The sequence below is a fragment of the Pantherophis guttatus genome, chromosome 4 (assembly GCF_059756535.1).
Source record: "Pantherophis guttatus breed Tessera chromosome 4, ASM5975653v1, whole genome shotgun sequence".
Taxonomy (NCBI): domain Eukaryota; kingdom Metazoa; phylum Chordata; class Lepidosauria; order Squamata; family Colubridae; genus Pantherophis; species Pantherophis guttatus.
The window spans coordinates 15,407,961-15,435,649 of NC_142066.1; the positions used below are offsets into that span (position 1 = coordinate 15,407,961).

At 40.9% G+C, this 27,689-nt stretch overlaps 2 protein-coding genes across 2 annotated transcripts; both read right to left on the bottom strand.

Moving 5' to 3' along the window:
- Nucleotides 1–882: 882 nt before the first annotated feature.
- LOC132709195 (vomeronasal type-2 receptor 26-like) lies at nt 883–11,329 on the bottom strand. The gene is made up of 6 exons (XM_060682182.2): nt 10,986–11,329; nt 8,618–8,909; nt 7,148–8,017; nt 4,928–5,146; nt 4,425–4,551; nt 883–1,809 (listed from the first exon to the last, which is right to left on the bottom strand). Exons 1-6 carry the CDS (start codon nt 11,195–11,197, stop codon nt 911–913), a joined length of 2,619 nt encoding a protein of 872 aa, XP_060538165.2. The 5' UTR covers nt 11,198–11,329; the 3' UTR covers nt 883–910.
- Nucleotides 11,330–15,035: 3,706 nt separating this feature from the next.
- Nucleotides 15,036–19,761, bottom strand: LOC132709188 (vomeronasal type-2 receptor 26-like). The gene is made up of 4 exons (XM_060682135.2): nt 19,108–19,761; nt 17,409–17,627; nt 16,846–16,972; nt 15,036–15,968 (listed from the first exon to the last, which is right to left on the bottom strand). The coding sequence occupies exons 1-4, from the start codon at nt 19,618–19,620 to the stop codon at nt 15,070–15,072; spliced, it is 1,758 nt and encodes a 585-aa protein (XP_060538118.2). The 5' UTR covers nt 19,621–19,761; the 3' UTR covers nt 15,036–15,069.
- Between the last annotated feature and the right edge of the window lie 7,928 nt (nt 19,762–27,689).

The window sequence follows — 27,689 nt, forward strand, 5'->3', positions numbered from 1 at the left end:
TTAGTCATCCAGGTCATAATTGTCTCAAAGTTGCTTTTTCAAGCGGCAAGTGGACTGTGTCTTTTTTTGTTTGTTTGAGGTAGAAGAAGATGTTTCACTTCTCCTCCAAAAAGCTTCATCAGTTCTGACTGGATGGTGGGGAGAAACAATCCAATTGCCTTTTAAAAAATCACCTTTGAGGTTTCTTTAAAATATTCCAATGTCACCTATAATTTTTTTCTGTGATACCCTATATAAGACCTGGTTTGCTGTTGCTTATGTGTGCTCAGCAAAGTATCAAAAGCTTTGCTGGGGATCCAGAATATACTGTATTATTGCTTGTATGCATGTAAATAAAATAATGTCTCTTCAAAGAGAACAGCTTGCCTTTGGAAGTTGTGGGAGCTTCATCACTTGAGACTTTCAAGAAGAGATTGGACTGCCATTTGTCAGAAATGATGTTGGGTCTCCTGCGTGGGTGGGGGGTTGGACTAGATGACCTACAAGGTCCCTTCCAACTCTTTTAATCTGTTAATTTTGTTGCTTTACCTGAGCCTATGGGAATTATGTAAAGTTTCATAATGACTGTATTATCAGCTTCACCGGCAAAAGTAAATTTATCAGTGGTTTTAAGTGCATCGGGAAATGAGTCAACAATCTTCAAGGAATCTCAAATTTGTTCTCTGTGTTCCTTCTAATGTGTATTCTGAGAGTAACCCAGTTGTTATGTTACTACAAATGGAAAAGCTTAATTAAATGATATGGAACATCTTGCTGAAAAATTAATATACCCTATTCCTCCAAAACCACATAATCCTCAAATAATTCTGAGATGAAAGACAAATTCAGTCAAATATGTATGTACACAGACATAATCAAACACAGTTCCAAGTAGCATTTGCTTATTCAAATTGGAATCTTGTTCCTTTTTTTATTTTTTATGTGTTAATTGTTCTCTAGTGTTGAGTTCAGGCCTCAGTATAATTATATGGATTTTGGGGATGAAGATGCATCCCAGTAAGCTGGCACTGGAAGACAGGATAGAGAAGATCTCCACAGCCACCATGTACTTCCCTTTGGTGCTCAGGTAGGTAGGGACAAAGGTCAGCCAAACATTGCAGAAAACCAACATGCTGAAGGTGATGAACTTGGCTTCATTAAAACTGTCTGGCAACTTCCTGGCTAGGAAGGCCACAGTGAAGCTGAGAAGAGCCAAGAGGCCCATGTAGCCCAAGACACAGTAAAACATGATGATGGAGCCTTCATGACATTCGACTATGATTTCTCCATAGAGTGTCTCCATGTCTAAATGTGGAAATGGGGGAGATGTACTCAGCCAGATGGCACAAATAGTTACTTGAATGAAGGAACAGAACCAGATAATAGAATAGGCCAACTTTTGCCCCACCCATTTGTGGAATAGGCTTCCTGGCTTTGATGCTAGGAATGCTATGATGACTGTGATGGTTTTGGCCAATATAGAAGAGATCGCAATAGAGAAGATGATGCCAAAATTAGTTTGCCGGAGGAGGCAGGTCGCCCTATTGGGCTTTCCAATGAACAGAAATGAGCAGAGGAAACAGAGAAAGAGGGAGATAAGTAGAAGGTAGGTGAGGTTGCGATTGTTGGCTTTGACAATGGGAGTGTCCCGTTGCTTAATGAAGATTATAAACACCAAAGCTGTAAGTAGGGAAAAAAAAAGAGAGAGAGACACCAGAGTAATGCCCAGTGGCTCTTCAAAGGAGAGGAAATGCAGTGTCTTTGGAATGCACTCATCGTGAGCTTCGTTTGGAAACTGATCCTCTGGACAACTGTCACAATTCTCCATGTCTGAAAAGAAGAAAAAAGTTTCTGAACAGGATTAAAATCAGAAGTTTCAGAATTTCTTTTCTGAATTTTCCTGCAATGTACGTTTTTTCTATATCCTTTTGTAACTCTCTAGTCAACCTAGATGAGCCATGGTGGCGCAGTCGTTAGAGTGCAGTACTGCAGATTACTTCTGCTGATTGCTGGCTGCCTGCAATTTGGCAGTTCAAATCCTACCAGGCTCAAGGTTGCCATCCATCCTTCTGAGGTGGGTAAAATGAGGACCCAAATTGTTGGGGGTAATAGCTGACTCTGTAAACTGCTTAGAGAGGGCTGTAAAGCACTGTAAAGTGGTATATAAGTCTAAGTGCTATCACACTTCGCCAATAACATATTCTATTCTATTCTATTCTATTCTATTCTATTCTATTCTATTCTATTCTATTCTATTCTATTCTATTCTATTCTATTCTATTCCTAGATTGTAAAAATGAGTACTGTAGGGAAACACTATTTAGATTTTTCTGCATGTCAATGTTCTTGGAGTGCACTAGTTTTTATAGCATTTCTGAGCAAGAGAATAGCATGTCCCACTGTGTAAAACTGTGCCAGCTAATGGGAAAGAGAAAAGAGATGTTTGAGACATTAGATCCTGAAAAACTTGCAGTAGCGCTAGGGGATAGGAGAACAGGAACAGTGCTACTTGATTCCTGTTTCCTTTATATGATGTGTCCCATCATCCCTGGACCCGGCAGTGTTGGGAAGGTTGTTGAGAGTGTGGTAGCGCGACAGCTCCCCCAGTACCTGGATGAATCGTCGTATCTGGATCCGTTCCAGTCGGGCTTCAGGCCTGGGTACAGCACGGAAACGGCATTGGTCGCGTTGGTTGATGATCTCTGGAGGGCTCGGGACAGGGGCTGTTCCTCTGTCCTGGTCCTATTAGACCTCTCAGCGGCTTTTGATACCATCAACCGTGGTATCATGCTGCACCGGCTAGAGGAGTTAGGGGTGGGGGGCACTGTCCTATGGTGGTTCTCCTCCTTTCTCTCTCACCGGTCACAGTCTGTGTTGACAGGGGGGCAGAGGTCGACCCCGAGGCCCCTTGTATGTGGGGTGCCACAAGGGTCGGTCCTCTCGCCCCTTCTGTTCAACATTTATGTGAAGCCGCTGGGTGAGATCATCCGTGGTTTCGGGGTGAAGTACCATCAGTACGCTGATGATACTCAGCTGTACATCTCCACCCCGGACCACCCCAATGATGCCCTTGAAGTGATGTCCCGGTGCCTGGAGGCCGTGCAGATCTGGATGGGGAGAAACAGACTCAGGCTCAACCCATCCAAGACCGAGTGGCTGTGGTTTCCGACATCCCGATATAGTCAGTTGGTGCCATCACTGACTATTGGGGGTGAGTCACTGGCCCCCACGGAGAGGGTTCGCAACTTGGGTGTCCTCCTGGACTCATGGCTGTCTTTAGAAGAGCACATGACGGCCGTGGCCAGGGGGACTTTTTATCAGGTCCGCCTGATTCGCCAGTTGCGTCCCTTTCTGGATCGGGACTCGTTAAATACGGTCACTCATGCTCTCGTTACTTCCCGCTTGGACTACTGCAATGCTCTCTACATGGGGCTCCCCTTGAGGAGCACCTGGAGGCTCCAGCTGGTCCAGAATGCGGCCGCGTGGGTGGTTATGGAAGCGACATGGCGCTCCCATGTGACCCCCCTCCTGCGCGAGCTGCACTGGTTCCCGGTGGTCTTCCGGGTGCACTTCAAGGTTTTGGTTACCACCTTTAGAGCACTCCATGGCATCGGACAGGGGTATCTACGAGACCGCCTTCTGCTACCAATAGCCTCTCACCGACCAGTATGCTCCCATAGAGAGGGGCTCCTCAGGGTGCCGTCGGCCAAACAGTGTTGACTGGTGGCCCCCAGGGGGAGAGCCTTCTCTGTGGGGGCACCTACCATCTGGAACGAGCTCCCCCCAGAGATACGGAAGATCCCGGACCTGCGCATGTTTCGCCGTGCTCTCAAAACTTTTCTATTTCAGCAAGCTGGCCTGGCCTAACTCCCATTTTTTAAATTTTTTAAATTTTTTAATTTGTGATTTTATAAATTGGGTATTTTAATCTGTGTTTCGGCCGAAATATTTAATAATTTTAAGGGATTTTTTAATATTTGTATTATCTGTATTTTATCTTGGCTGTTCACTGCCCTGAGTCCTTCGGGAGTAGGATGGTATAGAAATTTGATTAATAATAATAATAATAATAATATGAAGGAGGTTCAACTTCAAGGATAGAGAGATGGGTTATAGCAGGGGTTCCCAAATCACTTGGCTGCTGTCTACTATCCGTTTGAAACCGGGCCATGGAAGAGGTGGGTGAGCAAAGGAGGAAAAGGAAGAGACAAAAATTCTTGCAAAAATGGAGTTGCAAGTGCCCAAGCCATTGACATAGAACCGTCCTCTCTATGTCCCTGCTGGTCCATCGAACCGGAAAGGTTGGAGACTGCTGGTGTAGAGGACATCACTATTGTCTCTTCATTTTCCTTCTCTGTGATGCCTCAATACAGTGAGTAATAACGTTGAAGAGATTCTTGTTAACTGGGATACAGGCTGGTTCCATTGGATGCCATGAATCTTACCCATTTGTCTGGATATCATTTTTCCTGGACAGGGAGCACAAGTGTAGCAGCAAAATTTCTGCCCTTCGATCTTGTTCTTTCTTTTTCCAAGAGGACATGGCTCATTACATAAGGAGGGAGGAGGGACCTGTCCACAAATAAAGAAAGAAGTCAGTAGCAATGTTTTACTTATGTTTTTGACTTACAAGCAATGAATAAGAACAAGACTGTTGTTATCCATTTCTGCCATGTAACAGACAATTTAACCTCCAAAAGGTTACCAGAATCTGAGCATCTGTCTCTGTCTCTGTCTCTCTGCCTCTCTCTCTCTCTCTCTCTCTCTGGGTCTGTCTCTCTCTCTCTTTCGGTGCCTCTCTGTCTCTCTGTCTCTATCTGTCCCTCTGTCTCTGTCTCTGTCTCTGTCTCTATCTGTCTGTCTGTCTCTCTCCTACCTACCTATCATCTTTCTATCCCATTTCAAGTCACCCACCTCCCTCTCAGAGCCCATATTATTGTTATGGTACCTGAGTGAATCCATGATGCCACTGGATTTTGTCTTGATGAATAAGGAAAGTTCCTCTTTGTGAATCTATCTCTCCAACTGGAATGTTGATATAGGAGTTGTTTGGGAAAGTAACCAAATTTACAATGTCAAATCCATCTTCTAGTGCTCCCCTTTCATTTAATTTAATTTCATCTCCAGCATTGTTGTTGAAGGAAATTCTCTGCAGAAACGAATGGAGCTTGCAGAAGAAAAAGTATAAGGGTTAAAGGTTTTAGATTAGATTAGATTAACAGAGTTGGATGGGATGTTGTATGTCATCTAGTCCAACCCCCCACCAAGCAGAAGACCCTACACTATTTCTGGCAAATGGCAGTCCAATCTCTTCTTGAAAGCCTCCAGTGATGAAGCTCCCACAACTTCCAAAGGCAACTTCTGTTTCATGGGTTGATTGTTCTCACTGTCAGAAAATTTCTCCTTATTTCTAGATTGAATCTCTCCTTGTTCAGTTTCCATCCATTATTCCTTGTCTGGCCTTCAGGTGCCTTGGAAAATAGGTTGTCACCCTCCTCTCAAATCCTGGAACACTGCTATCATTCACCCCAGGTCCTTCTCTTCACTAGATTAGCCATGCCCAGTTCCTGCAACCATTCATCATAAGTTTTAGCTTCCAGCCCCTTGTTGGATGCTTATCCTACGGTTGGGTAGGTAATATATAGAAAACTATGTTCTGTAACTTTAATTGCTACAAGATGACTAATTGGCTGTGCTAAGCAGACATAAAAGAAGGCAGGAAGTTCATTCACTTCTGCTCCTGCTATTAGAAGGTTGAACTGCTGAAAGGAACTGTGTCTGTGTTACTGAAGAGAACTGGAATTGTAAGCAAACTATGTTTTTGTGTTGAACCGTGATTATTTGAAGAAGTGTTATATTTGTTTCGAGAAGCCAAGTTTGTTTTTTTTTTACTACAAGTAAAGACTCTTTTTTTTCTTACAACGTTCAGAGTCTGTGAGTATCTGTGTGTTTTGCTAAGCAACGTATCTATTCGCTGTCTGGTCCATTGCACCACTTTGTAGAGGGCAGTTTTACCCTCAACATCCCTAATCATCTTGGTTGCTCTTCTCTGCACTCTTTTTAGAGTCTCAACATCTTTTTTATAGTGTGGTGACCAAAACCAGATGCAGTATTCTAGGTGTGGTCTTACTAAGGCTTTATATAGGGGTTTTAGTAATTCACATGATCAGACAGACCTCATTCTGATTTCAGAGACATTCATCTGCTAAACCAGTGTTTGTCAATCTTGGCAATTCTAAGATGTGTGGTCTTCAGCTCCCAGAATTCTCTAGCCAGCCACTCTGATTTCAGAGACATGCTTCTTCTAAACCAGTGTTTTTCAAACGTGGCTGCTTTAAGATGTGTGGACCAATTCCCAGAATTCCCGTGTCAGCATACCCGCTGGGGAACTCTGGGAGTTGACGTCCACACAAATTTTAAACCTGCCAAGGTTGAAAAGCATCGATTTAAGCCATTCTCTTGACACATAGAACATTAATATAGACTAGTATAGGAAGTCTAATTTTCTAAATACTTTTCAAGCAGTAACACTGCTATCATGTCTCCCCTGGTCCTTCTCTTCACTAGACTAGCCATGCCCAGTTCCAGCAATCGTGCTTCATATGTTTTAGTCTCAAATCCCCTAATCATCCTGGTTGCTCTTCTCTGCACTTTTTTGGTTGCTTCTTCTCTGCACTTTAAAGGAAAACAGATTAGCCTCCAAAATGGCTTCAAACAACACCGCTTTTTAAATTTGGAGTGTTTTTTCGTCTGGGAATAAAGAAGTATAAAAGACTGAAAGAGACTAGTTATTATATTGAACCATAGTCCACCTTATGAATTAAAATCTCTTTAGTAGATGTTGTTTTTTTTTAGTGACAATTCAGAGAGGTAGTGGAAAAAGAGAAAGAAGCAGCTTTTGGAAGAAAATTTACAGAGAAGTAGAAAGGCAAAAATATGTTAAAGACTAGTTTTGTTGATGTGGAAGGAGGAGAAAGCTGAGATGTGTAGACAAAAGAAAATACCTTCAGTGGGTCAATATTTGTAATGTATTAATCTTGAAGAAAGATGAACATCAGTGATGCTTAGATAGATGGTCTACAATGTTCTGTTGATTCATTAAGTCTTGGCACTCTGTTGTAACCAAGGAGAACATTTCAAAAGAGCATTGAGAAAGGGGAAATCATACCTGCCAGGCTTCTACAATCTTTGATCGCCCTTGATCCTTTTGTATCTTCTGATAAGTCCTCACTGTTTGAGCAGCCTTTAATGCTTGAGCCACAGCATAGATTGCATTATAAATACTGTAACTATGGCCAAGTATTCTGGTTTCAAAGAAGGGTGCAATAAGGTCCTCAAGTCTTTCCTCTCCAGTACATTCCTCATCTTGAGAAACACCATTATTTGGTGGTGAACAGCAAAAAGCTTGGTTCCAGAAATCTCTAATAAAGCCATCTTGACTTGCCTCAGATGGGGTGATGGCCTGTATAAATTGTTGGAAACCTGGAGGTTCTCTTGTGCTAATTGAGAAGGAAAGTGCTCCATGGAACGTTTGCATATCGACAGCTCTTTGTAAGGAATATAATGTGAAATCATTTTGGGCCATTGTGATCCACATTTTTGGTGTGGAAATTTTCTGTGAAGAATCCAAAGATGTTGGAAGGAAAAATTCGGTGCCTTGTAGAATAGAGGCCAGCCACGCAAAGACTGTATTTTCTCCATGTATAATAACTGCATTTGCTGTTTTCTCTGTGAACAAAGTAATATGCCTCAGACAACGTTCAGCCAAGTCTAATCCTTCAGAAGAATGTAAATTTCTGTCAATCCTTTCGGTGAATTCGGAGCAGATTTTATTTTGAGAGAGCATGGGTTCCAGAGTTTGTAGGAAATGTTCTCCATGTTTGTCATCTACAATGACAAGTCCTACCCATTTCCATCCAAAGTACAGGAGGAGCTGGATTAAACCCTCGTACTGGAAAGCTTCATCGGGGGCCATGCGATAAAAAGGCGGGAAACGCGATTCATCTGTCGCTGCCAATTGAAATGAGCCATATGAAATCTAAACAAAAGAAAGGAGGTATAAGAGAAAGGGAAAATGACAGAGAAAGAGAATGGATGGATATATTCATTTTTTATTGATTTAAACTACTTTATTTTTCAAAATATAGTTGTTTAATAATATAGATTTGGCTTAGAGATCTCCCCAAAAAGGGAGATATCCTTTCTGAATCTTATCTGTCTATTCTCCTCCTCCTCCTCCTCCTCCCCATCCTCCTCCTCTCTTTTTCTTGAAGTTGACTTGAGTATTTGAATTTAAAGAATCAAATCTTTCAGTGCATCCTATGTCAATATTTCTTCTATATGTTGTCCTCCCAATGTTTAATATGAAATCCAAATGTTTGTCCACATTATGCTTAAAAAGTATGAATTGAAATCAGTGAGGCAGTTAATGATATCTAGCATAAACCTGCAGGTTCGGACAACTAAAATTCTGTATGTCTCGATTCATCTTACTGAAAGTCATGATATACTGAAGAGAAACACGGATTCATCAAAGTCCACCCTTTACCCTCATTTCTTTACATCTCATTAGTGATACTGATAAGGCATCAAGTTGTGTGATTGTCCTAATTTTGAGATCTTTGGTTACGGCTCCAACCTGTGGGATCTTGAAAAGCTGCAAAATTTCTGCCATGCGTATGGAAGTTTCAGGGCTCATCCCTCCAATAATTCCCATCACTTTCTTTTCGGTCCCACAAATATAGTTGGGGACAATTTTATGCAACTTAAAAAGCAGGTCCAGAGTGGTGCGATAGGTCATTAGTGCATTGGAGTAGCTGTCATAGATGTGGAATCCAAGAGTGATGTTGGGCAAGATGTCAGGATCCTTGTTGATCTCCTTCGCAGCAAATGCTAAAGCCAAGACGTGTTGGTAGAACTTGGTTACCACACTGTAAAAAAGTCATTTGTTTCAAAGGAGAACTGTGCTATGCATTACATAGTAAGGAAGAATATCCAGTGACAAAAATACTATGAGAAAGACTTCTTGACAAGAAAACTATGCTGAAGTTCAGAGTTTTATGATTCAAGGTTCATATCCTATATTAACTGGATTATTTAATTGTATCCTTAAATCATGATTTTAAATATTTAATATTTAATTAAATACTAAAATATATTTACTGATGTATTTAACATCAGATACCTGTACAATTTTGGACTCACTGGAGAAGAGCCTAATGCTGGGAACGACTGAGGGCAAAAGAAGAATGGGACGGCAGAGAATGAGGTGGCTGGATGGAGTCACTGAAGCAGTTGGCATGAGCTTAAATGGACTCCAGAGAATGGTAGAGGACAGGAAGGCCTGCAGGAATGTTGTTCATGGGGTCGCGATGCGTCGGACATGACTTCGCAACTAACCACAACAACAAGAAGAACAATGTGTACAATTAGCACAGGACCACACAGGCTGTGTGCTCTCTCCACTTCTCTCTATTCACCAATGACTGCATCTCAAAAAATTCCTCTGTTAAAGTACTGAAGTGTGCAGATGATACAACAATGATTGGTCTCATTCGAAGCAATGGTGAACCTTTATACAGATGGGAGGTTGAACAAATTCAACCTTGTGGTGCAATCACAATCAACAATCTTGAACTAAATACACTCAAAACCAAAGAAATGGTGGTAGATTTTAGGAGAAACCCTCCTATACTACCACCTCTTACAATATTAGACAACCCAGTATCAACAGTAGAGTCCTTCAAGTTTCTAGGTTCTATCATATCTCAAGACTTAAAATGGACACCTAACATCAAAAATGTCATTGAAAAAGCACAACAAAGAATGTTCTTTTTGGGCTCAAACTTCCCAAGAAGCAGCTGATTCAGTTCTACAGAGGAATTATAGAGTCTGTCATCTGTACCTCTATAACTGCCTGGTTTGGCTCTGCAACCAAACAAGACAGACACAGACTTCAACGGATAATTAGAACTGTAGAATAAACAATTGCTACCAACCTGCCTTCCATTGAGGACCTGTATACTGCACGAGTCAAAAAGGGGGCTGTGAAAATATCTACAGGCCCCTCACATCCTGGACATAAATTGTTTCAACTTCTACCCTCAGAATGACGCTATAGAGCACTGCACATCAGAACAACTAGACACAAGGGCAGCTTTTTCCCGAATGCCATCACTCTGCTAAAAAAATAATTCCCTCAACACTGTCAACTTATTTACTAAGACTGTATTACGATTATTCTTCTCATCCTTCCTAGTACCTAGTACCTAGTACCTTCCTGTTGTTTTATTTGTTTCCTAGTACAATTTGATTGCTTATTAATAATCTATGACTATGGGTTCAATTTTTTTAAAAATGAGAATCTGAGCTGAGTGGACCAAATTTATCTTACAGCGGGAACTCAGTGGCGAGGAAGTAGTGCTGATGATTATAGCTATATCTTTAGAAATTGATTTTTCCTTCCATGGTGAACTCTTTCTGCTCTTAAAAGGGGATGGTGAAGAGAAGAGGCCCTGTTTCCACCGGTAAAGTTTTGTGTTTCAGCTTTGCATTTTTCTTTCAAAGATTGTGGATCTTTTTGAAATAGGACAGGTGGATCCCAAATCTCTAAGCAAGACATGAAAAAATAGAGACACGATATTAATAAGTAGTGTTACTCCAAGGTTTTGGAAATGATTTTTCATTCCACAGTCAATGCCTCTATTTAAAATATTATAGTGCCTATTAGGTGATGGTGAATTAGGTCCGGTTGTTTTTCCTCCAAGTTGGAAGAGTTTTCAGTTCTCAACAGAATATCTGCTTGTCCTGGTCTATCGGATTTTGGCTTAATTAGAAACGAGGATGTTGAATTAACAAATCATTTCTATATAACAAGCTGCTGTTAAGGATATGTCCATGATACATTTATATTCATTAACAGATGATGATGGAACCTCTCTGTTTTGCAGAGATTGAAAGAAAAGAGCAGAATTAGATTAAAATAAGATAAGAGAGGGATTTCTTACAATGGGAAGTCAACCAATTCCTCAGAAGGATGTTTATCGAAAGTAACATTGGGAGACATGTATTGAACATGAGACACCAATCCACCAATGAGAAGGTCTCCCTCCTGGTACCATTCCTGTGGAATTTGAATGGCTTCATCTCCAGTGCACTTAAGAGGCTGTATCTTCATGGCCAATTCCAGAAACAGTAAAATGGCAATAATCCCCAACATTCCTGCTGATTTGGCTTGTCCAGTATTTCTGTTGCCAGCAGCCTTAATTCAAACAGGATATTATAGAGAGTGAAAGAAATGCTACCTTTGTTGAGATCTGTCTTCAGAATATGTCTTGCCTATTTATTGATCTGATCCATTACCTTAATCCTCCCTTATGTCTGGATGCTCCAAGTCTAATACCTAATTATTAGGCTCCTTTTTCATTTGTAATGTAAAAGACCACTAGATATGAGGCTTTAGCAGAATTCTGATGGTCTTGTATAATTACTCCAAGATGATGAACATTGTATATTTCATAGGTATGGAGTAATGTAGCTAGTTTCACTTAGAGAAATCTGGGAGAATCTGTCAGCTCTGGAATTGACTAGGCATTGGCTGATCAACAGTGTAAAAATATTAGCACAAAGCCCACAAGAAATATATATTTATGCTATGAACAGCAAATAAATACAAAATTCTGAAAACCCAAATTTATGGCAACAGTTCTCATATTGACCCTATCATGGTTGAGGAGCATTTCAACCAGTTTTGAGGAATGATCCTCAGCAGGGAACAATATATTGGAGATATATATCTATTCTGTGATTTGCCCCTGCTGGTTCCTTCAGAAGCACCTTGAGAGCCACTGGAGGATTGACGACTTAATCATCATGTCTGTGATATCTGGAGTGATGTTGCTGGAGCAAACATGTTTGTGAGCAGAAACCTCTTTCTGCTTGCTTTTGGGGATTGAGGAGCTGTGCTTGAGGTCTATAATTTGGCTGAGTGGCCTATTGCTCAGAGTTACATACATGAAATTTATGGCCATATACGTTCTCTAAATCAATCAATCAATCAATCAATCAATCAATCATCAATCAATTATCAATAAATCAATGTCCCCCTCACATACAAACACACAAAGAAGCTAAATTTAGGCTCCTAATTTTTCACATATTGTGGTAGTAAAATGGTTGCATTCACTACCAAATGTATGAGATGCCACCAATTTACTGTATATGAATGGCTGAAAGTGCCTTGTAAGAAAACATTCAGAAAAAGCTGGACTGTCCCAAAATGGTGAGAGGGACAAGACATCATGAGGAACCTGTGACTCAGAAAACCAGATGGTTTCTATTCACTGACCATAGGCCTGTTGTGGCCCACCAGCGGCCAGTAGAGCTGGCAGCAGAGTCGGAAAGTGAGGAGGTTGGGGAGGAATGTGGGCCAGTCCTGGAGTCTAGGGAAGGTTCGGATTGTTAGGTGTTTTGTGCCAGCCACGGCAGTCTCTTCAAAGGCCACCAGATGGGGGCAAAGAGACACCTTGGATCCCACTGGTGGGTTAAGGGGCTCCGGCCCCTGCAGCCCCATTGGGGAAAGTTAATGGCCCTCCGGCCCCCTCACAAACCTTGTAAGGGAGGGGTCAGGGGCCCCTATAAGAACCCCTGCACAGGCGCTGCTCCTCCCCTCTTTTGCCCTTTTTTTACCCTTTCCCTTTTGCCTGCTCTTGTTCTAGTCTGCTATGGGACTGACCCATGGGCTCAATCCAGGCATGGATGCCTCCATGCCTGGGACCTTATTTTACTCCACTTTTACTTCTAAATAAAGACTTAATTTGATTGCATCCTTGCGTGCTGACCTTTTCTTGGAAGCGCCCTCAACGAACCATCGTTCTTCGTGAGATCCCTCACACGGATGATGACTCTGAGTCGGATGCAGAGAGGGGGCCAAGGCCATCTGGTAGTTCTCTGCTGCCTCCGGAGTCTCCGGAATCTGACATCAGCGAGGCAGAAGAACAGCGTGGGCCTGTTTCCAGTGTGCACAGGAACAATTAAGGAAAAAGGGTTGACTTCAGAGTAAGGCTTGGAGATGATTGGCCCCTCTCATAAGACATAAAATAGAAGCGAACGAAACATGAGCTTTTGCAGAAAGCAATTAGTTCAAGAATTGAATTGATTCAAGATTTTAAAATTCTGTGTGTGACTCTTTGCCAAGTTTGGAAATCTGGAAATTAGCTTTTTGGCAGCGTTCCACATGAGATAGGTTGGTGTTGATAACCTTCCTCTGAAAGACAGTTTATCAAGCCTTGCGGACTGTAAGTGAAAGTAATTTACAGCCGTATGAATTAAAGAGGTTTGCCGGGACTAAGTTTGTGCTGCTTACTTTCTAAGGAAGCCTAGGTCAGAACAAGGCCCAAAATAGTATGACTACTTGTAGGAAGGGATAAATCATATTATGGTCACTTGGATGGGTTTCTTTAAAATGTCTATGGATATTCTCAGTCATCCAGGTCATAATTGTCTCATAGTTGGTTTTTCAAAAAGCAAGTGGGCTGTTTTTTTGGTTTGTTTGTTTGAGGTAGAAGAAGATGTTTCACTTCTCCTCCAAGAAGCTTCATCAGTTTTGACTGGATGGTGGGGAGAAATAGTCCAGTTGCCTTTTGAAAAAGCATCTTTGAAGTTTCTTTAAAATATTCCAATATCACCTATAATTTTTTCTTTGTCCCCCTATATAAGACCTGGTTTGCTGTTGCTTATGTGTGCTCAGCAAAGTATCAAAAGCTTTGCTGGGGATCCAGAATATACAGTATTATTTCTTGCATGCATGTAAATAAACAGTAAACAGTAACAGAGTTGGAAGGGATCTTAGAGGTCATTTAGTCCAACCCCCGGAGACCTGTACTAGGGATTCAAACTGCCAAACTGCTGACCTTTTTGATCGACAAGCTCAGTGTCTTAGCCACTGAGCCACCTAGTCGGGCTCATAAAACAGTGTTGTATCTTCAAAGTGATTTTGTTGCTTTACCTGAGCCTAAATTTGCTATCTTTTCTTTTTCTAATCTAGGCAAAGAAATACTTCTTTATATATATTTAAAGCTTCATGCCCCCAAGAATTGCCCATTAAAATAATTGCTCAGGTGGTATCATGCATCTCCCAATTTAATTGGGAATGATGTAAAGTTTCATAATGACTGTCATTATCAGCTTCACCGGCAAAAGTCAATTTATCAGTGGTTTTAAATGGGTCGGGAAATCAGTCAACAATCTTCAAGGAATCTCAAAGTTTGTTCTCTGTGTTCCTTCTAATGTGTATTTTGATAATAACCCAGTTGTTATGTTACTATCAGTGGAAAAGCTTAATGAAATCATATGGAAAACTGCTTGCTGAAAAATTAATATACCCTATTCCTCCAAAAAACAGATATTCCTCAAAGATATTGGCATCCTTCAATCTCAAGAGACTATGGTATCGTGCTCTGGAAAGAGGTGTTAAAACAGCATCTAGTGTGACTAAAAAGGCCAAATCCTCAAAGAATTCTAAGAGGAAAGACAAATTCGGTCAAATATGTATGTACCAGGGATAGGTTCTAAAGTTTTTTACTACCGGTTCTGTGGGCGTGGCTTATTTTGTGGGTGTGGTTTGGTAGTGGTGGTGGGGTAATGTGACTGGGTGGGTGTGGCCAACTTTTTTCTCTTACTTTTAAAAGCATTTTTTCTACAATCTTAAGACGTTGCAGAAAACAATGCTTTGAAAATCCTCTGACGTTCCCAGCTGAGCAATGGGATCATCAGAGGCTTTTTTTTTTACTTTTAAAAGCATTTTTTCAGCTGAAGAGGTTATAGAAAAAATGCTTTTAAAAGTTAAAAAAAAAAGCCAGCTTCTGATGAGGTGGGCGGGGTAAGCGAGGGCGACCGGGCTGGGGACCGGTTTGGAGGTGTGGCCAGCCAATGTATTACCGGTTCTCGGAACTACTACAAATTTTTACTACCGGTTCTTACGAACCGATGTGAACCGGGAGCAACCCAACACTGGTATGTACATACAGACACACACACACAAGCACAATTTGAAGTAGTTTTGCTTATTGAAAATGGAATCTTGTTCCTTTTTTATTTCTTATGCGTTAATTGCTCTCTAGTGTTGAGTTCAGGCCTCAGTATAATTATATAGATTTTGGGAGTGAAGATGCATCCCAGTAAACCAACATCAGAAGACAGGATTGAGAAGATCTCCACAGCCACCACGTACTTCCCCTTGGTGCTCAGGTAGGTGGGGAGAAAGGTCAGCCAAACACTACAGAAAACCAACATGCTGAAAGTAATGAACTTGGCTTCATTAAAACTGTCTGGCAACTTCCTGGCTATGAAGGCCACAGTGAAGCTGAGAAGAGCCAAGAGGCCCATGTAGCCCAAGACACAGTAAAACATGATGATGGAGCCTTCATGACATTCGACTATCATTTCTCCATAGAGTGTCTCCATGTCTAAATGTGGAAATGGGGGAGATGTACTCAGCCAAACAATACAAATAACTACTTGAATGAAGGAACAGAACCAGATAATAGAATAGGCCAACTTTTGCCCCACCCATTTGTGGAATAGGCTTCCTGGCTTTGATGCTAGGAATGCTACAATGACTGTGATGGTTTTGGCCAATATAGAAGAGATTGCAATAGAGAAGATGATACCGAAATTAGTTTGTCGGAGGAGGCAGGTCGCCCTATTGGGCTTTCCAATGAACAGAAATGAGCAGAGGAAACAGAGAAAGAGGGAGATAAGTAGAAGGTAGGTGAGGTTGCGATTGTTGGCTTTGACAATGGGAGTGTCCCGTTGCTTAATGAAGATTATAAACACCAAAGCTGTAAGTAGGGAAAAAAGAAGAGACAGAGACACCAGAGTAATGCCCAGTGGCTCTTCAAAGGAGAGGAAATGCAGTGTCTTTGGAATGCACTCATCGTGAGCTTGATTTGGAAACTGATCCTCTGGACAACTGTCACAATTCTCCATGTCTGAAAAGAAGAAAAAAGTTTCTGAACAGGCTTAAAATCAGAAGTTTCAGAATTTCTTTTCTGAATTTTCCTGCAATGTACGTTTTTTCTATATCCTTTTGTAACTCTCTATTCAACCTAGATGAGCCATGGTGGCGCAGTGGTTAGAGTGCAGTACTGCAGATTACTTCTGCTGATTGTTGGCTGCCTGCAATTTGTCAGTTCAAATCCCACCAGGCTCAAGGTTGACTCCGCCGTCCATCTTTCTGAGGTGGGTAAAATGAGGACCCAAATTGTTGGGGGCAATAGGCTGACTCTGTAAAATGCTTAGAGGGCTGTAAAACACTGTAAAGTGGTATATAAGTCTAAGTGCTATCACACTTGGCAATAACATGTTCTGTTCTGTTCTGTTCTGTTCTGTTCTATTCTATTGCTAGATTGTAAAAATGAGTACTGTAGGAAAGACTATTTAGATTTTTCTGCATGGCAATGTTCTTGGAGTGCACTAGTTTTTATAGCATTTCTGAGCAAGAGAATAGCATTTCCCACTTTGTAAAACTGTGCCAACTAGTGGGAAAGAGAAAAGAGATGTTTGAGACATTAGATCCTGAAAAATGTGCAGTAGCACTAGGGGATAGGAGAACAGGAACAGTGCTTGCAAAAATAGTGCTTGCAAAAATAGAGTTGCATATGCCCAAGCCATTGACATAGAACCATCCTCTCTATGTCCCTGCCGGTCCATCAAACCGAAAAGGTTGGAGACTGCTGGTGTAGAGGACATCACTATTGTCTCTTCATTTTCCTCCTCTGTGATGCCTCAATACAGTGAGCAATAACGTTGAAGAGATTCTTGTTAACTGGGATACAGACTGGTTCCATTGGATGCCTTGAATCTTACCCATTTGTCTGGATATCATTTTTCCTGGACAGGGAGCACAAGTGTAGCAGCAAAACTTCTGCCCTTCGATCTTGTTCTTTCTTTTTCCAAGAGGACATGGCTCATTACATAATGAGGGAGGAGGGACCTGTCCACAAATAAAGAAAGAAGTCAGTAGCAATGTTTTATTTATGTTTTTGTCTTACAAGCAATGAATAAAAACAACTGTTGCTAGTAATTTCTGCCATGTAACAGACAATTTAACCTCCAAAAGGTTACCAGAATCTGAGCGTCTGTCTCTGTCTCTCTGCCTCTCTCTCTCTCTCTGGGTCTGTCTCTCTCTCTGTTTCAGTCCCTCTCTGTCTCTCTGTCTCTCTCTGTCTCTCTTTCTGTCTCTCTGTTTCTGTCTCTCTGTCTCTCTCTGTCTCTCTTTCTCTGTCTCTGTCTCTGTCTCTGTCTCTATCTCTGTCTCTCTGTCTCTCTGTCTCTCTGTCTGTCTCTCTCTTCTCTACCTACCTATCACCTTTCTATCCAATTTCAAATCACCCATCTCCCTCTCAGAGCCCATATTATTGTTATGGTACCTGAGTGAATCCATGATGCCACTGGATTTTGTGTTGATGAATAAGGAAGTTTCCTCTTTGTGGATCTATCTCTCCAACTGGAATGTTGATATAGGAGTTGTTTGGGAAAGTAACCAAATTTACAATGTCAAATCCATCTTCTAGTGCTCCTCCTTCATTTAATTTAATTTCATCTCCAGCATTGTTGTTGAAGGAAATTCTCTGCAGAAATGAATGGAGCTTGCAGAAGAAAAAGTATAAGGGTTAAAGGTTGTAAATTAGATTAGATTAACAGAGTTGGACGGGATGTTGTAGGTCATCTAGTCCAACCCCCCACCCAAGCAGAAGACCCCACACTATTTCTGGCAAATGGCAGTCCAATCTCTTCTTGAAAGCCTCCAGTGATGAAGCTCCCACAACTTCCAAAGGCAACTTCTGTTCCATTGGTTGATTGTTCTTACTGTCAGAAAATTTCTCCTTATTTCTAGATTGAATCTCTCCTTGTTCAGTTTCCATCCATTATTCCTTGTCTGGACTTCAGGTGCCTTGGAAAATAGTTTCTCACCCTCCTCTCAAATACTGGAACACTGCTATCATGTCACCCCAGGTCCTTCTCTTCACTAGATTAGCCATGCCCAGTTCCTGCAACCATTCATCGTAAGTTATAGCTTCCAGCCCCCTAATCATCTTGGTTGCTCTTCTCTGCACTCTTTCTAGAGTCTCAACATCTTTTTTATAGTGTGGTGACCAAACGTGGATGCAGTATTCTAGGTGTGGTCTTACTAAGGCTTTATATAGTGGTTTTAGTAACTCACATGATCAGACAGACCTCACTCTGATTACAGAGACATTCATCTGCTAACCAGTGTTTGTCAATCTTGGCAATTCTAAGATGTATGGACCAATTCCCAGAATTCCTGTGTCAGCATACCCACTGGGGAACTCTGGGAGTTGACGTCCACAGAAATTTTAAACCTGCCAAGGTTGAAAAGCACTGATTTAAGCCATTCTCTTGACACATAGAACATTAATATAGACTAGTATAGGAAGTCTAAATTTCTAAATACTTTTCAAGCAGTAACACCGCTATCATGTCTCCCCTGTCCTTCTCTTCACTAGACTAGCCATGCCCATTTCCTGCAACCGTGTTTCATATGTTTTAGTCTTTAATCCCCTAATTATCCTGGTTGCTCTTCTCTGTACTTTTTTGGTTGCTTCTTCTCTGCATTTTAAAGGAAAACAGATTAGCCTCCAAAATGGCTTCAAACAACACCGCTTTTTAAATTTGGAGTGTTTTTCCCTCTGGGAATAAAGAAGGATAAAAGACTGAAAGAGACTGGTTATTATATTGAACCATAGTCCACCTTATGAATTAAAATCTCTTTAGTAGATGTTGATTTTTTTTTAGTGACAATTCAGAGAGGTAGTGGAAAAAGAGAAAGAAGCAGCTATGGGAAGAAAATTTACAGAGAAGTAGAAAGGAAAAGTATGTTAAAGATCAGTTTTGTTGATGTAGAATGAGGAAAAAGCTGAGATGTGTAGACAAAAGAAAATACCTTCAGTGGGTCAATATTTGTAATGTAGTAATCTTGAAGAAAGATGAACATTGGTGATGCTTAGATAGATAGTCTGCAGTGATCTGTTGACTCACTAAGTCTTGGCACTCTGTAGTAACCAAGGAGAACATTTCAAAAGAGCATTGAGAAAGGGGAAATCATACCTGCCAGGCTTCTACAATCTTTGATCGCCCTTGATCCTTTTGTATCTTCTGATAAGTCCTCACTGTTTGAGCAGCCCGTAATGCTTGAGCCACAGCATAGATTGCATTATAGATACTGTAACTATGGCCAAGTATTCTGGTTTCAAAGAAGGGTGCAATAAGGTCCTCTAGTCTTTCCTCTCCAGTACATTCCTCATCTTGAGAAACACCATTATTTGGTGGTGAACAGCAAAAAGCTTGGCTCCAGAAATCTCTAATAAAGCCATCTTGACTTGCCTCTGATGGGGTGACGGCCTGTATAAATTGTTGGAAACCTGGAAGTTCTCTTGTGCTAATTGAGAAGGAAATTGCCCCATGGAACATTTGCATATCAACAGCTCTTTGTAAGGAATATAATGTGAAATCATTTTGGGCCATTGTGATCCAAATTTTTGGTATGGAAATTTTCTGTGAAGAATCCAAAGGCGTTGAAAGGAAAAATTGGGTGCCTTGTAGAATAGAGGCCAACCACATAAAGACTGCATTTTCTCCATGTATAATAACTGCATTTGCTGTTTTCTCTGTGAACAAAGTAATGTGCCTCAGACAACGATCAATCAAGTCAAATCCTTCAGAAGAATATAAATTTCTGTCAACCCTTTCGGTGAATTCGGAGCAGATTTTATTTTGAGAGAGCATGGGTTCCAGAGTTTGTATGAAATGTTCTCCATATTTGTCATCTACAATGACAAGTCCTACCCATTTCCAGCCAAAGTACAGGAGGAGCTGGACTAAACCCTCATACTGGAAAGCTTCGTCGGGGGCCATGCGATAAAAAGGGGGGAAACGTGATTCATCAGTCACGGCCAATTGAAATGAGCCATATGAAATCTAAACAAAAGAAAGGAGGTATAAGAGAAAGGGAAAATGACAGAGAAAGAGAATGGATGGATATATTCATTTTTTATTGATTTAAACTACTTTATTTTTCAAAATATAGTTGTTTAATAATATAGATTTGGCTTAGAGATCTCCCCAAAAAGGGAGATATCCTTTCTGAATCTTATCTGTCTATTCTCCTCCTCCTCCTCCTCCTCCCCATCCTCCTCCTCTCTTTTTCTTGAAGTTGACTTGAGTATTTGAATTTAAAGAATCAAATCTTTCAGTGCATCCTATGTCAATATTTCTTCTATATGTTGTCCTCCCCATGTTTAATATGAAATCCAAATGTTTGCCCACATTATGCTTAAAAAGTATGAATTGAAATCAGTGAGGCAGTTAATGATAGCTAGCATAAACCTGCAGGTTCAGACAACTAAAGTTCTGTATGTCTCTATTCATCTTACTGAAAGCCATGATATATTGACGAGAAAGACGGATTCATCCTTTACTCTAATTTTTTTTACATCTCTCTACTGATAAACCATCAAGTTGCTTGTTGAAGGAGAACTCAAAAAGTGACAATCTGTGTGATTGTCCTAATTTTGAGATCTTTAATTATGGTTCCAACCTGTGGGATCTTGAAAAGCTGCAAAATTTCTGCCATGCGTATGGAAGTTTCAGGGCTCATCCCTCCAATGATTCCCATCACTTTCTTTTCAGTCCCACAAATATAGTTGGGGACAATTTTATGCAACTTAAAAAGCAGGTCCAGAGTGGTGCGATAGGTCATTAGTGGATCAGAATAGCTGTCATAGATGTGGAATCCAAGAGTGATGTTGGGCAAGATGTCAGGATCCTTGTTGATCTCCTTCGCAGCAAATGTTAAAGCCAAGACGTGTTGGTAGAACTTGGTTACCACACTGTAAAAAAGTCATTTGTTTCAAAGGAGAACTGTGCTATGCATTACATAGTAAGGAAGACATATCCAGTGACAAAAATACTATTAGAAAGACTTATTGACAAGAAAACTATGCTGAAGTTCAGAGTTTTATGATTCAAGGTTTATATCATATATTAACTGGATTATTTAACTGTATCCTTAAATCATCCTTTTAAATATTAAATATTTAATTAAATACTAAAATATATATACTGATGTATTTAACATCAGATACCTGTACAATTTTGGACTCACTTGAGAAGAGCCTAATGCTGGGAACGATTGAGGGCAAAAGAAGAAGGGCAGAGAATGAGGTGGCTGGATGGAGTCACTGAAGCAGTTGGCATGAGCTTAAATGGATTCCAGGGGATGGTAGAGGACAGGAAGGCCTGCAGGAATGTTGTTCATGGGGTCGCGATGCGTCGGACATGACTTCGCAACTAACAACAACAACAACAACAAGAACAATACGTACAATTAGCACAGGAGGCCACAGGCTGTGTGCTCTCTCCACTTCTCTTCATTCTATACACCAATGACTGCATCTCAAAAAATTCCTCTGTTAAAGTACTGAAGTGTGCAGATGATACAACAGTGATTGGTCTCATTCGAGACAATGGTGAACCTTTATACAGATGGGAGGTTGAACAACTTCAACCTTGTGGTGCAATCACAATCAACAATCTTGAACTAAATACGCTCAAAACCAAAGAAATGGTGGTTGATTTTAGGAGAAACCCTCCTATACTACCACCTCTTACAATATTAGACAACACAGTATCAACAGTAGAGTCCTTCAAGTTTCTAGGTTCTATCATATCTCAAGACTTAAAATGGACACCTAACACCAAAAATGTCATTGAAAAAGCACAACAAAGAATGTTCTTTCTGGGCTCAAACTTCCCAAGAAGCTGCTGATTCAGTTCTACAGAGGAATTATAGAGTCTGTCATCTGCACCTCTATAACTGCCTGGTTTGGCTATGCAACCAAACAAGACAGACACAGACTTCAACAGATAATTAGAACTGTAGAATAAACAATTGCTATCAACCTGCCTTCCATTGAGGACCTATATACTGCACGAGTCAAAAAGGGGGCTGTGAAAATATCTACAGACCGCTCACATCCTGGACATAAATTGTTTAAACTTCTACCCTCAAAATGATGCTATAGAGCACTGCACAACAGAACAACTAGACACAAGGGCAGCTTTTTCCCGAATGCCATCACTCTGCTAAAAAAATAATTCCCTCAACACTGTCAACTTATTTACTAAGACTGTATTACTATTTTTCTTCTCATCCTTCCTAGTACCTACTGTATCTCTTCCCACTTATAACTATAACCATGTTGCTTGTATCTTTACACTTTATATTGTTTTATTTGTTTCCTAATACAATTTGATTGCTTATTAGTAACCTATGACTATCGCTAAGTTTTGTATCTTATGATTCTTGATGAATGTATTTTATTTTTCTTTGTGTACACCGAGAGCATATGCACCAAAGACAAATTCCTCATGTGTCCAATCACACTTGGCCAATAAAGAATACTATTCTATTCTGAAACAAAATAAGGGATAGTAGGAATCATTAAATAATAAATAAGAAAACTCTGAAGAGAAGACAGGTTATCGAGTTGGAAGAAATAGAACCGGTTCAATTTTTTTTTAAATGAGAATATGAGCTGAGTGGACCAAATTTATCTTATAGCGGGAACTCAGTGGCGAGGAAGTAGAGCTGATGACTATAGCTATATCTTTAGAAATTGATTTTTCCTTCCATGGTGAACTCTTTCTGCTCTTAAAAGGGGATGGTGAAGAGAAGAGGCCCCATTTATACTGGTAAAGTTTTGTGTTTCAGCTTTGCATTTTTCTTTCAAAGATTGTGGATCTTTTTGAAATAGGACAGGTGGATCCCAAATCTCTAAGCAAGACATGAAAAAATAGAGACACAGTTCTCAACAGAATATCTGCTTGTCCTGGTCTATCGGATTTTGGTTTAATTAGAAAAGAGGATGTTGAATTAACACATCATTTCTATATAACAAGCTGCTGTTAAAGATATGTCCATGATACATTTATATTTGTTAACAGATGATGATGGAACCTCTCTGTTTTACAGAGATTGAAAGAAAAGAGCAGAATTAGATTAAAATAAGATAAGAGAGGGATTTCTTACAATGGGAAGTCAACCGATTCCTCAGAAGGATGTTTATCAAAAGTAACATTGGGAGACATGTATCGAACATGAGACACCAATCCACCAATGAGAAGGTCTCCATCCTCGTACCATTCCTGTGGAATTTGAATGGCTTCATCTCCAGTGCACTTAAGAGGCTGTATCTTGATGGCCAATTCCGGAAACAGTAAAATGCCAATAATCCCCAACATTCCTGCTGATTTGGCTTGTCCAGTATTGCTGTTGCCAACAGCCTTGATTCAAACAGGATACTATAGAGAGTGAGAGAAATGCTACCTTTGTTGAGATCTGTCTTTAGAATATGTCTTGTCTCATTTATTGATTTGATCCATTACCTTAAGCCTCCCTTATGTCTGGATGCTCCGAGTCTAATACCTAATTATTAGGCTCTTTTTTCATTTGCAAAATGAAAGACCACTAGATATGAGGCTTTAGCAGAATTCTAATGGTCTTGTATAATTACTCCAAGATGATGGGCATTGTATATTTCACAGGTATGGAGTAATGTAGCTAGTTTCACATAGAGAAATCTGGGAGAATCTGTCAGCTCTGGAATTGATTAGGCATTGGCTGATCAACAGTCTAAAAATATTAGCACAAAGCCCATAAGAAATATATATTTATGCTATGAACAGCAAATAGATACAAGATTCTGAGAGCCCAAATTTATGACAATCATTCTCATATTGACCCTATCATGGTTGGGAAGCATTTCAACCAGTTTTGAGGAATAATCCTCAGCAGGGAACAATATATTGGAGATATATATCTATTCTGTGATTTGCTCCTGCTGGTTCCTTCAGAAGCACCTTGAGAGCCACTGGAGGATTGACCTGATGACTTAATCATCATGTCTGTGATATCTGGAGAGATGTTGCTGGAGCAAACATGTTTGTGAACAGAGACCTCTTTCTGTTTGCTTTTGGGGATTGAAGAACTGCGCTTGAGGTCTATAATTTGGCTGAGTGGCCTATTGCTCAGAGTTACATACATGAAATTTATGGCCATATACGTTCTCTAAATCAATCAATCAAATCAATCATCAATCAATTATCAGTAAATTAATCTCCCCCTCACATACAAACACACAAAGAGGCTAAATTTAGGCTCCTAATTTTTCACATATTGCGGTAGTAAAATGGTTGCATTCACTATCAAATGTATGAGATGCCACCAATTTATATGAACTGCTGAAGTGACTTGTAAGAAAACATTCAGAACAAGCTGGACTGTCCCAAAATGGTGAGAGGGACAAGACATCATGAGGAACCTGTGACTCAGAAAACCAGATGGTTTCTATTTACTGACCATAGGCCTGTTGTGGCCCGCCGGTGGCCAGTAGAGCTGGCAGCAGAGTTGAACAGTGAGGAGGTTGGGGAGGAATGTGGGCCAGTCCTGGAGTCTGGGGAAGGCTCGGATGATGAGCCTTGGCCTCCGCTGCAGAGTGGGGGCCAAGGCCATCTGGTAGTTCTTTGCTGCCTCCAGAGTCTCCGGAGTCTGGCATCAGCGAGGCAGAAGAACAGCGTGAGCCGTTTCCCAGTGTGCGCAGGAACAACTAAGGAAACAGAGTTGACTTGGGAGTAAGGCTTGGAGATGATTGGCCCCTCTCATAAGACATAAAAGAGAAGTGAACGGGGGCTTCCGGTGATTTCATACTGAATGGAGGACTAGGAATGGTGAAGCTGCTGATCCTAGTTTTCCCTTTTCTGTGTCTGGTGGTTGTTCCTGCGCCATCGTGAGCCATCGTGAGCCATGGAGAGGTTCGTGAAGAAGGGGAGGCATCGGGGCATGCGAGGAGGTGGCTCTCCCGCATGCTGGCAGATTTCTTCTCAGGGTGCCAGCGTAGAAAGAGGGCGGCATGGGATCGCCCCGAAATCGTGACTACGCCGCTTGGAGCGGGAAGCCCGCCAGCGTGGTGTAAGAACTCTGCTTTATTAAGTTAGCTTCGAGCTGATTGAACCTCCTGCCTAAGATACATATAAGATTTGCCATTTACTGGGAGAGCGGCTGAGATGGAGAAACGCTGTCTTGTAAACTTCTTGCTGCTAGCTGTTATTCCCCCCTCAGAAGCGGCCATTGATCTCCCTTTGAACTCTGATATTATCCCTATAACTCCCTTTGAACTCTGATATTATCACCCCCTCCCCCCCTTTTTTTGTCTGTTGGATGAGGAATAATTGCTTGATCTTGTTGGAATTTGCGATTGGAGACATAGTGAAATTTTCTCTTTTACTTCTTTCTTTGTTACATTATCAGAAGAGGTGAGCTTTTTGCTACATCATGACTTGACACTTTTTTTCTTCCCCACTGCTGAAGACAGAGATTGCCCTTGGGTGGTCTTGTACTGCCACCTAGTGGTTGATCTGGATATTACAACTAAAAGGGAAGGAAAAGAAAGGAAAGGAGGGGAAAAAAGATATATTATACACTGCCTCATAGTAAACATTGAAAATTGAATAATTTGGATGTATCAAGAGCTGATGAATTAACTTATTTGATTTAAAAGACTTGATTAACATATTTATTTAATAAAGAGCAGAGGAACAGTGGTTGTTTTCAGTTACGTCTACATCTTCAACTATTACCACAACAAATAAGAAAGTCATCTGTTCGATACATTTAGTTTCTAGAAGAACATCGGAAGATATGTCGGCGACGGGGAAGATGCACTCTATGCAGGCTCTTCAAAATATGTTACAAACCATCCAGGAATTGATGGCTAAGAATCAAGAGTCGACAGCTAAGAACTTCGAGGACTTGGGAGCAGACGTGAAAGCAGAAATGAGAGGGGTTAAGGAAGAAATTAAAGAGATGCAAAGTGAATTGGGAGATATACGACAGACATTAATACAACAAGAGGAAAAAATGAAGGAGATAGAGAAGAAGACGGAGAGATGCGAAGGACGGATGGACAGTTGGGAGAAGAGACAAATAACGATAAATAGGGACTTAGAGGAAGAAATAATTTTTTTGGAGATGGAGAAATCTTTTTTCTTAGAATACAGAATGTGGCGGAAGAGAAAGGTGAAAACCTGGATGACATTGTAGGAGAAATAGTTGCAGAAACTTTGGAGGCGGATAGATTCATGATCCAATGGGATATTGATGAGTCCTTTAGAGTATTCACTAGCTACACAAAAAGGAACAATCTCCCTCAGGAAATTCATGTTTGTTTTAATAAGAAAGCCTTGTGTGAAGAATTTTATAAATGAACAAGGGATCAAACTATTGCATATAAAGGCCAACAGACAATAGTTTTGAAACAAATTCCACGTCGGGTAAGAGAACAGAGACATAGATATCAATTTTTGATGACTTTCCTGAGGAAAAACGCAATTTCATATCGTTGGCTGTTACCTGAAGGCTTATTGATGACATGGAGGGATAAGAAAGTGAGGATTTGGAGTCTTCAAGAAACAAGAGAACTCATGGAACAACAATTTAATTTGTCAGAATTAGATGTTGAAGGAGAAGGGGAAAGTAGAAGCCTGGAGGAATCGCAAGAGGAAGAAGAGGTAGAGGAGAGGGGAGAAGGAAAGGCGGGAAAGAAGGGTGGGGGAACACGAAAAGTTGAGGAATTAACAGCGCCTCAGAGGGAGACAAGACAAACAGCTAAGAAGGCTACAACAGCGGGAAAGTAAAAACTTTGGTGAGAAAAGGAGATGGGGGAATTAGTACGTTTGATATCTGTAAATATTAATGGTTTAAATGCTCCTAATAAGCGTAGTAGGATTTTGAATAAATTAAGAAAGGCTAAGTATGATATTGTCTGCATGCAGGAGACCCATATAAAAAAAGATCAAAACCATTTGTTAGAATGCCGGGCGTTGGGTAAAACTTATACCTCATTAGCAGGTCAAAAAAAAAAAAGAGAGATAGTGGTATATGTACTACATCATTTGAAATTCCAACAGGTTTTTGCTGACCAGGAAGGCCGGGTTCTCATGCTTGAAATAGAAATTGCCCAGTGGAAGTCTTTATTGGTTTGTATTTATGCCCCTAATGACAATTGGAGGACTTTTTATCAAAACTTATATGTTAAACTGGGGGAACTGGAATACGAACATGTTTGTTTAGTGGGAGATTTCAATGCTGTAATGGATAGTGTTAAGTTGGGTGAATGAGGACACAGCAAGCCAGGCAGTGAGTGACAACAGCTCTTTATTGTAGGGTGAGAACCCAGCGACTGACCTAGGGAAACAGCTCCCTTTATATACCTTGCAACTGTGGTGGTCAGCCAATCAGCTGAGGGTCAGTTAATTCAAACTTCCTGCCAAACAAACCTATTTACATAACACTCCTCCCCTCCCAGAAGTCACTTTCGGTTTTATTTACATATAAAGTCTCTCAGGTGACCGGGGCGTGTATGTAGCCTGGTCAACCTGCGCAGTTCAGTCGGAGGGGCGGCGTCAACCAGGTCGGAGGGACTCCCTGTTTCTCCCTGCTCCGCCAATGGAACCTCTGAGATTTCCTCGTGGGCGGAGACTTCTCTGGCTGGTGGAAACTCCTCGCTGGGGCGGCTCCGGATGCCAGGATCGTCAGCTAAGTCCTCTGCTGCACTCGGGCTTGACTTAGTTTG